The sequence below is a fragment of the Urocitellus parryii genome, chromosome 5, assembly GCF_045843805.1.
Source record: "Urocitellus parryii isolate mUroPar1 chromosome 5, mUroPar1.hap1, whole genome shotgun sequence".
Taxonomy (NCBI): Eukaryota; Metazoa; Chordata; class Mammalia; order Rodentia; family Sciuridae; genus Urocitellus; species Urocitellus parryii.
The window spans coordinates 181,437,291-181,452,863 of NC_135535.1; the positions used below are offsets into that span (position 1 = coordinate 181,437,291).

The 15,573-nt window shown below is 36.9% G+C and overlaps 1 protein-coding gene and 1 non-coding gene across 3 annotated transcripts in view; both read right to left on the reverse strand.

The window, feature by feature from the left end:
* Arhgap19 (Rho GTPase activating protein 19) overlaps window positions 1-15,573 on the reverse strand; it is a 49,529-nt gene that overhangs the window by 28,061 nt on the left and 5,895 nt on the right. For both annotated transcript variants that reach the window (XR_003301380.2, XM_026394748.2), the window contains exons 2-4: window positions 5,275-5,540; window positions 3,629-3,709; window positions 1,650-1,859 (exon numbers count right to left, since the gene is read on the reverse strand). Coding sequence is in view for 1 of the 2 variants with exons in the window: in XM_026394748.2 (XP_026250533.2) it covers window positions 1,650-1,859; window positions 3,629-3,709; window positions 5,275-5,540 (557 nt within the window). In the remaining variant the exon portion in view is untranslated. The remainder of the gene's footprint in view (window positions 1-1,649; window positions 1,860-3,628; window positions 3,710-5,274; window positions 5,541-15,573) is intronic.
* LOC144255191 (U8 small nucleolar RNA) lies at window positions 12,669-12,806 on the reverse strand. Its single transcript, XR_013343681.1, has one exon. It is a non-coding gene; the product is annotated as a U8 small nucleolar RNA (small nucleolar RNA).

Below are 15,573 nucleotides of genomic sequence, written 5' to 3' on the forward strand. Positions count from 1 at the left end.
AAATTGTTTAAACTAAATAATAATTTCAGGAAAGGCAGATAATATTTATAGAAAATACATTCAGTTAATATGAAATTGAAAACGAAAATTCTTCCAGGTATCAGCAAGGCATATCAAATGCTGCAACAGGGCCACACCTTAAAATATTTTCTAGGAACAATGATTCATGGGTCAGTGAAGTGGAGGATTTCAAAAACTGCACTAAATGAACGAAACTCAATAGGAAAGCAAATGAAAATAAGCATCCTTATGTTAACACACAAAAAAGAATTTATTAGTATCTTCTAAATCTTTTCCAAAGCTCTAACAAGTTTATTTCCCCCCATATTAAGGGTAAAATCACATAACATTCTAGCAGAATTACTCACTCGATCATCTAGATTGCTAGTAAAAGTGCTTTTAAAAAGATCTAATCTGAGCTGGGTGCAGTGGCAGATGTCTATAATCCCGGCAGCTCAGGAAACTGAGACAGGAAGACTGCAAGTTCAAAGCCAGCCTCAGCAACTTAATGAGCCTTAAGCAACTCAGCAAGACCTGTCTATAAATAAAATATAAAAAAAGGGCTGGGGGTGTGGCTCAGTGGTAAAGCACCCCTGATTTCAATCCCAGTACCAAAAAAAAAGAAGGGAAAGAAATGCTCAAGGGCAGAAAACTAAGTAAATGCTCCATGGATTTTGATACTATGTATACTCAGAGCCTATGGCAACATAATAGCTGTGCAATTAAAGAATGAATTCCCTACCACAAAATCATAAAGAAGGAGGCAACCATTTGTGAGGTAAAAATAGAACATTCTCCAAGATACATTAAGTGAAAAAAAGCAAACCACTGAACCATGTGTGTAATACCCTACCATTCCATAAAAAGGGAGGAATATATGTAAGTGTTGTAAGTGTACAAAATATCTCTGGAAGACTACATTAAACATCAACAGGACTGGTTGTCTCTGGGAAGAACTGGGTGCTAGGGAACAAGAGTGGGAAAGAGGCTTTTAATTGTTTATTTTTTTGAATCTTTTAAATTTTGAACTATGTGAATATATTGCCTATTCAGAAAACAAATGAAATTATTTTTAAAAAGCAAATTTGTGGGGCTGGGGCTATAGCTCAGTGGTAGAGTGCTTACCTCCCACATATGAGGCACTGGGTTCAATCCTCAGCACCACATAAAAATAAATAAATAAAGATATTGTGTCTATCTACAGCTAAAAAAAAAAAACAACACAAATTGTAAGTGTAGACAATCTCAACTGAGGAATAGACATATTAGCCAAAACAAGGCAAACATACCAAATCTATAACTAAATGAGTTGTGTGAACCCCATGAATTCATGCAATATAATACAATACAATGAAAAGCATTTATTTTTTGAGCAACTAAAACATTCAAAGCACTATACTAGGCTTCCAGACCTTACCTTATTGTCAGTGTCTTATCTTAATCAGAAGCTTAATTATCAAGAAAAAAATTAACTAAATCAAACTTAACTGGTCAATACTTAAGAGTACCCCAAGAAGTCCAGCGATATAACAAAGTTTTAACCAATATCAGCAGAAATACTACAGTGGGTTACAAGTCACAAAACCCCAAAGAATTTTACTAAATTCAAAGATATGTATTTACATCTCCTTCTCATTTTCTATACTCACCAGCAATTTTGAGGTGTGCATGGAAATGTTTATGGGTCAACAGGGGCTCTGGTAACTCTCCTAGAAACATCTTCAGCAAAGTGGCAACATCATTTGAATGAAATTCCCCTGATTCCAAGTCAATATCAGTTCCATTATTGAGAGCATCCCTTAAAACCTGCTGTCGGACACTATTGCCTGGTACTCTAAACAATCCCTCTACTCGCAAGTCTGCTTAGCATGGAAGCAAACAGGTAAAAAGAAAGCAAAAAGAGAATTTTTTATTAATTCATATAACCTAAGTAATTTTTTTTCATTTAAAAGACCCTTTATAAAGCTCTTAAAAGAGATTTTGCCTTTTTTTTTTTCTAGAGAAGTTTGGAACCCACTGGCCCCTCTGAGGAGACATATATGGATGTCCCTGAGCACCTGGAGATCACCTAAACTGAATGTTTCTGTTAAGAACCACTCACCCTTCTACAGTACTTTATAGAGACTCTGGATTTAACCAAGTCAATGATCAGAATGAGCTTGGAAAATAAAAAGAAAGAAAAACCAAATCTCCCTGAGAACCCCTTCCCTCTGGTTCTTCCCATACTCCGGAGGGGTTAAGTTCCTCGGTAGAGGTTTGTTGCTGCTTAAACTGATTTCTCCAGTCCAGAATAAACCTAGAGACTCTGGGTTGGTCCAGGAACCAGAACTCTTAACACATTAGATCACCTTTCAGTCTAGGAGATTCCCAGAAGCTTAGGGTCATCTCAAATAAACTATTCTTCCCTTCTAACTAGGTTCTATGCTTATCTAAGGAGATATTAAAAGGGTAGGGGGAAGACATATAGTTTTGGCTTGATCTGGAAGAAGGATGTCCACGTTTTACTTTTACATAACCTCCTTATTCAGGAGTCTGAGTTCACATGCCTTCAGGGCCAGGCAGGTAATGATCAAGGACCAAACAGGACCATAACAAACTGGAGAACATCTCTGTGCTCCATCTGATTGTGTCCACGTGGCAATGGGGCCCAAGGATGCTATATCTTCCTAACACCCAAAGAAATTGAAAACCTGGATTCTCCCCATTTTAAAACATCAATAACTAATTTTATTTTTAATCTAATCCTTTGCCAACAAGTAAAACATAAATATAGATGACTTAAACTCAAGCTGCTAGTTTGTAACCTGTGTTCTAACTCCTAGCACAATGTCCCATCATAGAATAAGTTATAAATAAGCATTTGGGTTGATTAAGAAGACATGTTGAATTTATCAAGACATCATATAATGCCATATATTTCACACATTCTCAGCTGTACCAAGCACTTAGAGCAATGACATCAACAGCATGACTCCTAAAAAATGAAATGTAGGGCTGGGAATGTAGCCTAGTGGTACAGTGCTTGCATAGCGAGCATGAGGCCCTGGGTTCAAGCCCCAGTACTGCAAAGAAAGAAGAGAAGGAAGGAATGGAGGGAGGAGAGGGGAAATTAAGTGAAGAATATTAATCATGGAATTCTGAAAATGAAAGATGAAAAAATACCATGCTCCCTTAAATAAATGATTCTTTAGAGACAATGAATTCTTTTTTTTTTTAATTTTAATATTTATTTTTTAGTTTTTGGCGGACACAACAGCTTTGTTGGTATGTGGTGCTGAGGATCGAACCTGGGCCGCACGCATGCCAGGTGAGCGCGCTATCGCTTGAGCCACATCCCCAGCCCCGACAATGAATTCTTTAAAAAAGAAATATCTGAGTAAAGGGGGAAATGTAATTTCATAGGCACTATGCAATTAATATACATCTCTGAGAATATATGGCAAATCAATACATAAGATGAAATTTAAAAGGAAATATACTTAAAAATCTGCCACCTGAAATTAATTATTACTGGTTATTTCTTTTTTTGAGTTAACTGGCATCTACAAAGCTCAAGGCAGTTAGATCTCAATGAAAAACTTACAAGTCCTCATTTAACAAAGAACAATAAAACTTGAAGTAGTCTTACTTTTGTGCAGATATTCAATCAGTTGGTATATCTGGGCAATGCCTTCCTCTGTCAGTGGGGATCCAAATACCACTCCTTTTTCTGTAAAACCGTATGCAGGATAGGGCTATATTTCACATAAATAGTATAAAACCATCATACTTAAAACTACTCTAGCAGCACATTTCACAGTTCAGCAAATGTTTTCAAAGGGTCAGCAAAAAAAAAAGTTTAGCAATGGAAGTGTGTGTACCACAAAACACAATCAGATCAATTTTCAACCACTTCTCTCAAGCTCAGTATTAGACTGTAGATTCCTTGAAGGCAAAGACCATTTTCGTATTTAAATAACAATACCTAGCATGTTACTATTTAATTTAAAAACAAACCAAAAAGAACTTAAACTATGATTGATTATCCACTGGAGTTGCTACAGGATTGGATATATTAATGCTTAAGCATTTTTCTACCTTAATGATTCCTTTTATTTAATAAAATGCCACCTCTTTCATGTGTTATCAAAAGCTGTGCTGGGGTTGTAGCTCCGTGGCAGAGCACTTGCCTAGCACATGTGAGGCACTGGGTTCAATCCTCAGCACCACATACAAATAAATAAAAAAAGGTATTATGTCCAATACAACTAAAAAAAAAAATGTTCTATTATTTATTTATTTATTTACGGGAAAGGCTCTTTTTGGGTGATTTATAGGTACCTGCTTTATAAAAGCATTCCATAGAATGAAAACATTTGAGAAATACTGTAATAAAAAATGCCCAGGCTGAGGCTAGAGTTGTGGCCCAGTGGTAGAGCACTCACCTGCCATGCGTGAGGCACTGGGTTTAATCCTCAGCACCACATAAAAATAAATAAAGGTATTATGTCCACTTACAACTAAAAATATATACATTTTTAAAAATGTACAGGCTTTCTTTACTCTTTAGCTATGTAAGTTTTTTAGTTGTTTTTTGAATATTATTTTAATATTTTTTAACATTTATTTTTTTAGTTGTAGTTGGGCACAATACCTTTATTTTAATTTATTTTTATGTGGTGCTGAGGAACACAGGGCCTCCCACATGCTAGGCAAGCACTCTACCGCTGAGCCACAACCCCAGCCCTAAAATTATTAATATAATAATTATACCCCTGGAGTTATGCACACTAGGAGGATTATTTGAGCCCAGGAGTTTGATGCCAGCCAAGATATCATTTCAAAAATTTTTTAAAAATCTGGAAAATTAAATATTACTTTAGTACACTATTAATGTAGCCTAAAAATTAAGATGACCCTGATAACTACCTAACTAATCATGTCATCTCACAGGGTTGAATATATTTCCTTTAATTATTTCTTTACCTAGTTTTTGTAATTTTTATTACCAGTACTTAACATTCTCTACTTAAGAAAATGAGAAAAAATTACCAATTTTTTGGGTTAATTATAACTTCTCAGTGAATATTCAGATGTTAGAAGTGAAGCCAAGAGAAGACTGGGCATGGTGGGGCACACCCTATAGTCCCAGCACTCAGGAGGATCACTCCAGAAGTTCAAGTTGTGCCTGGGCAACACAGACAGACCTTGTCTCAAAGGAAAAAAAAAAAAAAAAAAGCAAAAAGCCTGAGGAGCCACTGAGAACTGCCCACCCTTCACAAACACATCTCCTACCCTTCCGCTTGAGAGACATTAGAGACCGGAAAAATCCTGATGCTGGGCCGGCCCCACCAGGCAACTTAAGGTCCACTTCCCCCATCAGCTGAGCCAACTCCGTTCCAGGTAAATCAATAAGCCTTGTGATATTGCTGACCACCAACTCCGTAAACACCTCAGGTTTCTCATGTCGAAGTTTCTCCACAAAAAAGTCAGGATTGAAGATAATGGGTTGACCTCGAAGGGAAGAATCATTGCAGATGATAAAATTACAGATGGCATCACTGAAAAAAGAAAAAAATGAGGAATCTTTTTGGGGAGATCATTTTATGCCCCACCTGAGGGGCTATTTGGTTCCTGAGTCCACACACAGGCTGAGGTTTCCCAACTGCCCTCTCTCTAATTGAGCCAACTGCTCTTATAGTCAGTTCCTCACAACAAGTTTTCATAGTCCTCCCTCTTCCAGTCATAACTGCTCCAGGAGCAGCAGCTGACGGTGCTGACATGGCTAAGTCCAAGAACCACACCATGCACAACCAGTCCCTAAAATGGCACAGAAATGGCATCAAGAACTCCCAAGATATAACTCTCTTAAAGGGGTAGACCCCAAGTTCCTGAAAAATATGTGTTTTGTCAAGAAGCACAACAACAAGGGCCTGAAAACAATGTAGGCAAACAAGGCCACAAACACACATGCCCAAGGCTATCAAAGTCCTTGTGAAGCTTGAGGAGGTTAAGCCCAAGATGTGAAAGGGTGCCAGCTACAAGCCTGATTGCCTTGCCTTCTTTGCCCATCCCAAGCTCAGGAAGTGTGTTCACCATGCCCACAGGGCTCAGGGTTGCAGGATCTGCCAGCCAAAGGCCAAAACCTAAGCCCAAGCTAAGACCCAGGGCTGCAACTCCCAGCTCTAGTATCAGCTCCTGCTCCAGCTCCTGCTCCTGCTCCTGCTCCCACTCCCAAAGGTGGGAGTTATCTGCAGACTCCAAGGATGCCCAGGCCCCTGCAAAGGTTCCATAGTAAAAGCTTCTATCCTCAAATGTGAGGACAGAGGACTGGTGTGCCTCTGGGCCCCTGTTTGTAGGGGACTGGTTTTCTCCTGTGCTGTTTGTACAAATAAATTCAGAGGTCGGAAAAAAAAATTTCATAATTACAGGTAGATGAAATAGATATTCAGTTTTGTTCAGATCGAAAATTAGGTGTTTTTTTAAAATTTACGCACATATGTATGTACTTAGCAGCACTGGGGATTGAACCGAGGGCCTCAGCATGCTAGATATACACTCTACCACAGCTATAACTTTAGCCCAGTTTTATTTTAAAATTGTTCGGTTCTGGATGCCTTTGACATATCCATCACCTAAGTCTTACCTTTGCACAGAAAGTTTCTTCTCCCTAGGGTCCCTATACTGGTTTTCTACTCCCACGTTACATTTGACTCTACTCCTGGCATAGCTCCTTTGACTCTCAAAAATATTTTCTTCTCTGTTCTTTGTTTTCCAATGCCTAACTATTGAATCTTTTTTTACTTCTAATATGTTACACTTAAGAACTGTATCAGGTTAATGTGGTGATGCATTCTTATAATCCCAACTATCAAGAAGCAGAGGCAAGAAGACCACAAGTTCAAGGCCATTCAAGGCAATTTAGTGAGACCCTGTCCCAAGATAAAAAATTTAAAAGGACTGGGGATATAACTCAGGAGTAAAGCACCCATGAGTTCAATTCTCAGTATTAAAAAAAAAAAAAAAAAAAACTTTAAAAATTTCAAACTTAAAAAGAACTGGGGATAAAGTTAAATCCCTAATACCACTAAAAGAAGAAAAGAACTATATTATTCCATCTCTATTAGCAGAAATATTGTTTATTCCCATCATTAATTGACTCTAATGGCTTGTTCTAATCCTTATTATACATTATGCAGTCATCTATTATATAACCAATGAATAGATAAAACACAAGCCAGAAAGAACAAGTTATCACATCTTATTCAGGCAAAGTTAAATTCACCTGACTCATATAAACATTTCACAATAAAAATAATCACAATTTAAAAGTTGTTCACTACATCATAGGTACTAAAGCAGTATTCCAGAAAAAAATGACATCTCTAAATATTAATTTAACTAAATATTAATTTAACTAATCAATAATACACTTTAGCAACACTACACAGATAATTTTAATAACAGTATAATGAAAACAAGGCATGAGTAAATTTTTTTTAAAGAGAGAGCGAGAGAGAGAGAGAGAATTTTTAATATTTATTTTTCAGTTTTTTTCGGTGGACACAACATCTTTATTATTTTATTTTATGTGGTGCTGAGGATCGAACCCAGTGCCCCTCGAATGCCAGGCAAGCGCGTTATGGCTTGAGCCACATCCCCAGCCCAAGGCATGAGTAAATTTCAAAGTTCACCTCTACTTACTTGAAAAGTATTAAACCTTTTTTTTTTTTTTTTGGTACTGGGGATTAAACCCAGGGGCATTCAACCACTGAGCCATAGCCCCAACCCTATTTTGTATTTTATTTAGAGACAGGGTCTCAATGAGTTGCTTAGTGCCTCACTTTTGCTGAGGCTGGCTTTGAACTCGTGATCCTCCTGCCTCAGCCTCCCAGCTGCTGGCATTACAGGCATACGCCACCACATCCAGCAGTATTAACTCATTTTAATCAACAGACCAAATTTTCAGTTGGTGGCTGGTAGATTCTTTCTTTGCTCTATAATTATAATGTATTCTGAGAAATCGCATGAAAATTTAATGGCAGGGTGTGGTAGCATCCCACTATAATCCCAGCAACTCATGACTAGGCTAAGGCAAAAGGATTGCAAATTCCAGGCCAGACTTTGAGTCAGGGCAATTTAGCAAAACCCTGTCTCAAAATAAAAAGGGAAAGGGATGTAGCTCAGTGGTAAAGGGCCCTGGCCCCAAACCGCCCCCCCCCCAAAAAAAAAAAAAGTAGAAATACGAATGTGTGTTCCAAAGCCAAAAAGTCACTCAGAGAGGAATTTGGAAAGCTTATCCCCTCAACCATTTTACACACTAACACAGGTTATTTTTCCTGAATAAACTTAAAGATGCCAATGATATAATATAAGCCAATCAGAATCAGAAGCACTTCCACCTTAAACCTTTGACTAGAGACTTTTTTTTTTTTGTCTTGTGAATACTAGGGATGGAACCCAGGAGTGCTCTACCACAGGCATTTTAAGCTAGTCAAATTTAGCAGTAGGGAACCATTTTTTAAGACAGATTCTCACTAAATTGCTACAGCTGATCACAAATTTGGGATTCTCTTGCCTTGGCCTCCCAAGTAGCTGGGATTACTGGGATTACAGGTGAGTGCTTCAGCACCTGGCCAATAAAAGTGGGAAGGGGGAGGCTGCTTTTTTTGTGATATATATATACATACTGGAGATTGAACCAGAGGCACTTACCCACTTAAGCTACATTCCCAGCTCTTTTTATTTTTCTTATTTTGAGACAGGGTCTCACTAAGAAGTTGCTTAGAGCCTCTCTTAAGTTTCTGAGGCTGGCTTTGAATGTAGGATCCTCATGCCTCAGCCAACCAAACTGCTGGGATTATAGGATGCGCCACCACACCTGGCACAAGAGCCTTTCTTTCTTTTTTTTTTTTTAATGTCAGTATTTCAGGCAAGAAACAAGAGTCAATATAGAACTATTATTTATAATCACTGCCAATGAGAAATCAGCACTTACTGAGAAGTCAAAAAAATCATGAAATGTGTAAGTACCAAAGAGAAACATAATTTATAGAGCCTAAACTAATCATTTATGAAATTTTAAAAGAATACCTTTTAATTCTGAATAACTAATTTCAAATCAAATTAGTTCTAACATATAACCGTTTATGAACAATATCCATTATATTCGTGAAGTAAAAGCACATATACACATAAAAACTACAGAATTTTATTAATTTTATTAATGTCCAAAGCATGATCTGTTAAGACTTTAAAACTTTTATCACAGCTGACTCTTCCAGCACTAAATTGGATCAAGTACTCAAGAAAGAAAGGAGCTAGAAGCACAAAGCCCCTAGCTAGAGAGTTTCTCAACAGAGTCCTTCCTACCTGGCCATCAACCCTGAGACTCCCTCCTGAACAACCTGAACAGGTAGAAAGAGAGTCCAGGCTGCCCCTAGCTATCTGCAAGAAATACAAGAAAAAGACACGTTGGAAGTCCTAACACATAAAGAACAAATAAACAATCTCCTTTCTTTTCCCTTCTGCCTCCCAAGTTTATTACTCTTGTTATTTGTTACGATACACTTAAATTTTTCATTAAGCTAGTTTTTTGTTTGTTTTACCTCTTTCTCACTTTTTTCATTGTAGTATAAGACTGTACCTAAGACATGGAAATGATTTTAAAAGAAGGAAAAAGGAAGATAAGAGATGGATATTATTTTTAAAAAGTTAACCCATATGAAAAAGCCCACTAATACCCTTCTAAACAATATGCAATGCCACAAAAAGCTAAGAATATAAAGGAACACTATTCAAGAACTTCAGAGATTTCTATGACTACAGAAAATATAATATTTAAGCAAATTTAAGCAAAAACAACTCCTTATTCTAAAATATTTTAAAACAAACTCCAAGTTTGCTCCAAATTCAAGAAAAATAAAATAAATTTCTTACATAAATGCTGAAAGCTTCTGATGAGGCATTGGTAAATCGAAGAGACAGGAAAAAAGCTTTCTCCTTGTCTGTGTGACAAAGGAACTCTCCTTTCCCTGCCCCAGCACAGCCTACACAAATTCCAGACATGCTAGACAACACAAGGACACATTATGGGGTCTGAAAAGCAGTACTTATTAGGACTCTGAGCACTCTTTTGCAAGTAGGAACAAAACAGGAATAAAAAACTGGACCAGTTAACTGTATTTGCCAACACACACATAAAGCTCAACAGGAGACTCCCATCACCACTCAAAGTTGTATTACATGAAACAATTACATAATGTAAGAGCATAGAAGGAACAGTTTTACAATATATGGGGAGGGTTGATCCCTACCTCATATCATACACAAAAAATAAATTTCAAACAGAATAAAGATGTAACTATGAGAAGCCAAACTTTTAAAACTCTAGATCAGTAATTTATTTGCTCTTTTGCAGTGCTGAGGCTCAAATCCAGGGCCTCAGAAGTGCTAGACAAGTGCTCTACCACTAAGCTACCTCTCCAGCCCTAAAGACAGTATTTAACAATAAATTAGCCAGGTGCAATGGCACATGCTTACAATTCCAGCAACTCAGGAAGCTTCAGGCAGGAGGATCTCATGTTTCACAGCCTGTACAATTTAAGAAGATCTTATCCCTAAAATTAATGAGGCAAAGGAAGAGCTTTGTTGTTGTGTTGTTTTTCAGTCTTTTGCTGTACTGGGAATTGAACCCAGAAGCACTCAACCCAGCCTTTTTTTTTTTTTTTTTTTTTTTTTTTTTAAAGACAGTGTTCTGCTAAGTTGCTGAGGCTGGCCTTGAACTTGGCAATTTCCCTGTCTTAGCTTCCCAAGTCACTGGGATTATAGGTGTGTGCCACAGCACCAGCCAAGAGTTTCTTAAAGAGGATGTAGAAAGCACAATCCACAAAAAAAAAAAAGGGTGATAAACTTATCTACAGTAAAATTTAAAACATTTCATATAAACTTTTAAACTTTATTGGCATAAACTTATTTATAGTATCCTCTTCCTTTTAAGGAATATAGGTTCCAGAGCAATAAATTCCAAATCTTTATTCCTAATACTGGTAATATGTGTGTTCTCTCTTTATTATAATTATGATTATTAATGGTCATCAATTTCATTAGCTTTGTCAAGATTCCAACTTTTGGTTTTATACAACCTCTCTACTATTTGTTTGTTCATTTCATTAGCTTCTGCTCTTTATTACTTTCTTCTGTTTTCTTTAATCCAGGACAAAGGTGACACTGAAAATCACTGGAAATGTATGACATTTTCACTGGGACACTTGGATATCTACAGGGGAAAAAAATGAAAATCAATTCCTATCTCACACTATACACAAAAATCAGTTCCAGGTGAACTGTAGATCTAACAACAAAACAATAGCATCTTAGAAGAAAACAGAAAAACATACTCTTGGGCTGGGGTTGTGGCTCTGTGGCAGAGCACTCGCCTTAGCACCACATAAAAATAAACAAACAACAAAATAAAGATATTCTGTCCATGTATAACTTAAAAAATATTTTTAAAAAGGAACATATTCTTTTTTTTATAAACATAATTATCTTTATTAATAATAGAGAAATTCACCATGAAAGAAAATAAGAAACTCAAACTTTGGCAAATACATAGTTTTACATAATTTTTTTCTTTTCTTTTTTATTAGTTGTTCAAGACAATACAATGATCTTGACATATCATACATTTGCTTCAAAGGAACATATTCTTAAACTCAAGGTGAGGAAATAATTTTTAAATAAGACCTAAAAAAATAGTTAAAAAGAAAAATATTAATATACTTGACTTCATTAAAATAAGAGTGTGTTTATCAAAAGACATGAATAAATACAGGATGGGAAAATATTTATGCAATATAAATAATCAAAAAGGAACTCATATCCTGAATATATCAAGAATTTGAAGGACTGGGGTTGTGGCTCAGTGGTAGAGTGCTCACCTAGCATGCACGAGGCACTGGGTTCGATCCTCAGCACCACATAAATGTAAAATAAAGATATTGTGTCCACCTAAAAAAAAAACTTAAGAATAAATATTTAAAGAAAAAAAAAGAATTTGCAACCAGGTGCAGTGGACCACACCTGTAATCCCAGCGACTCAGAAGGCTGAGGCAGGAGGATCACCAAGGTTAAGGCCAGCCTCAAAATTTAGCAGGACCTAAGAAATTTAGTGAGACCCTGTCTCAAAATAAAACATTAAAAGGGCTGGAGATGTGGCTCAGTGGTAAAGCACTCCTGGGTAAAATCCTTAGTACAAAAAAGAATTGGCTCCAGGCAAAGTGGCACAAACCTATAACTCCAGATATTCAGGAGGCTAAGGCAAGAGGATTGCAAATCCAAGGTTATCCTGAACAAATTAGAAAGACCCTGTCTCAAATTAAGAAATTAAAAGGGCTTGGGATGTACCCCTGGGTTCAATCTCTACTACCCAAAAAAAAAAAAAAAAAGGAATCTCCACAGATTGATAAGAATTTTTATAAATAATCCAATTTAAAAATGGGCATGGGATTTCTTTTTAAATATTTATTTTTTGGTGTAGATGAACACAACACAATGCCTTTATTTTTATGTGGTGCTGAGGATCAAACCTGGGTCCTGCCTGTGCAAGGCGAGTGCTCTACTCCTGAGCCACAATCCCAGCCCCCGCATGGGGTTTTATTTATCTATTTTTTTATTATTTTTTAAGAATCAGATAGGTAGAATTAATCAGGGTGTTGCAAGTCGTGATTATGCAGAAACACTAATCAAATATCCCATGAACTCCAATCATCATGTTCCAACTGCCCTCTAGAAGGAGGAACGGTAAGGATTATCCTACCTGATGATAGGATTTTTAAAAGATAGCCAAATGGTTAACTTTGAAAAAAGTTCAAGCATATTAGACATCAGAAAAATGCAAATTAGGGGCTGGGGATGTGGCTCAAGCAGTAGCGTGCTCGCCTGGCATGTGTGCGGCCCGGGTTCGATCCTCAGCACCACATACCAACAAAGATGTTGTGTACGCCAAAAACTGAAAAATAAATATTGAAATTCTCTCTCTCTCTCTCCCTCTCTCTCTCCCTCTAAAAAAAAGATTTATTATTAAAAAAAAAGAAAAATGCAAATTAGAACAATGATATACTATTACCCACTAGAATTGCAAAAATTAAAGAGATTGTGCCAGATGTGGTAACATGTATCTGTCATCCCAGCTACTTGAGAGGCTAAGGTAGAAGGATCACCAAGTTCATGGCCAGCTTCAGCAATTTAGTGAGATCCCAGCTCAAATAAAATATAAAGTCTGGGGATGTAGCACAGTGGATGTAGCACCTACCTAGCATGTTCAATCCCTACTTACACACACACACACACACACACACACACACACACACACACACACACACATAATTAGAGGTTGACCCTACCAAGGTTTAGGAGAAAGCAATGAGAACTCATACATATAGATGTGTGTGTGTGTGTGTAAAAACACACACAATACCTTTATTTTATTTATTTATTTATATGTGGTGCTGAGGATCAAAGTCAGTGCCTCACATGTGCTAGGCAAGCACAACTCCAGTCCAGGAACTGTCTTATATTGATACTAGTGCTACATATTGATGTGATCGTTTTGAAAAACTGGTCTTCTCTACTAAAGTTAAACAAAGCATATATCTATGATCCAACAATTCTATTCCATACCTAACACGTGCCACCATAAACTACAAACAAGAATGTCCATTGTGCTGGGAATGATGACACACATCTATAATCCCAGCAATTTGGGAGGCTGAGGCAGGGTCTTGCTAAGTTGCTTAGGGCCCCACTAAGTTGCCGAGGCTGGCCTTATAGAGCAAGACCCTGCCTCAAAATAAAAAGTGAAAAGGGTTGGGGATGCGGCTCAGTGGTTAAGCAGCCTGGGTTCAATTCCTGGTACCAGAAAAAAAAATGTTACTGAAGCTGGGTGATGGAAAAGAGTATTGGTTATATTATTCTATATATTTGTATGTATGATCAACATTTCATGATAATTTTTCTTAAAGAAATCAAGAAGTTTTTGCCTACATCTCCCTACAACTTGATATAAATATCATAGAGGTGCTAAGTACAGTGTAGTTCACAAAACGTGTGTTAGCACGTGAAAGACCCTGGCTTCGATCCCCAGCACCAAAAAAGTAAAAATTTAAAAAATCATAGAAATCCAAAGTATATATTAAAAGTTAATTTCCTTATTATAGAAGTTTTTGCAGGGCTGAGGATGTGGCTCAAAGGTAGAGCACTTAACCTGGCACAGCAGAAGCCTGTGTTTGACTTCTGGCACCCCTATAAAAAGGTTTTGCATAGATATGGTCAGAACCAGGAGAATTTGTAGCTAGGTTTGTAGGCATACAGAGATAACAAGGGCTCCAGCCAGATATCCTAAAGAATCATAGAGGTAAGACTCCACAAAAAGAGAAATTTTGATAACCTACTTATATTCTACAATTTCTGCTTCTACCACTAGATGGTACTCTGCATGTAAAGTGATACGCTTCATAAAAGGACTGGAAACAGAATCCACAGCTGAAAAATCAATTACAGAAAAATGAAATGCAAGTGCTTTTTAGGCATGTTGAACCTATGAATTTGCAAAATTCAAGGCAGTGAAAAAAAATCCTACATTCTGCAAATGTATTTTCTGGCTGACTACAACCAAAACTGCATACCCACAAAACTAAATATTTCCTCCCCAGTGAATTGCTTAACTTGATTTGTTCTCCAAGAACCACAACCTTGGCAGCATCTACCAAAATATGAGCTATATTTAAAGTTGTCTAAGCCCAACTTACCACTCTGAAAGAAGTATGTACTCTCTTACTGCTTCCTCAACTCTAGCAGGCTCTGAAACATGACTTTAAATATGCCACTTTATTGGAGAGGAAAATATGCATACAAGTATCAATCAAAAGACTGCATAGCTTTCTGAATATCAAATTTAAGTAGGTATCATGAAAGTTGAATATACAGAAGACAAAACAGGCCCCATGTGCCCAAGCTGGCAGGTTTTTGTTAATACCAGAAATAATTCAAGGTTGATAAGCAAGTACTACAAGATTTCAGGAAACAGTATCTAATATCTTAAGATAAAATTTTAAAACATTTACACACTCAGGTGTGCCCTTAAGAGGCACTGCCAAGCTTTTGTAATGTGAACTTGCTATCTCTAATTTAGACTCCCAATACTATTCAACTTAAATTAATTTCAAGCCACTAGAGCAACCTGACCTAAACTAATCTATCTAAAGATTAAAAAAAAAAAAAAAAAAAATTCTTGATTGCTTACCTTCTTAAACATTTTTGGATACCTAAGACTTTGTTCTGTGGAATGACAATGTTTTGTTCTCAATGAAGATGGTTAATTATACTTCTCAGAGAATCAATAATGCTGATTTATTGCTGGGCACTATGACGCACACATAGAGTCCCAGTTACTTGCAAGGCTGAAACAGGATTCCTTGAATCCAAGGAGTTTGAGACTAACCTGGGCAACATGCGGAGACTTCATTTCAAATTTTAAAAATAAATTTTAAAGGGGTTGGGGTTGTGTCTCAGAGGTAGAGCGTTTGCCTAGCA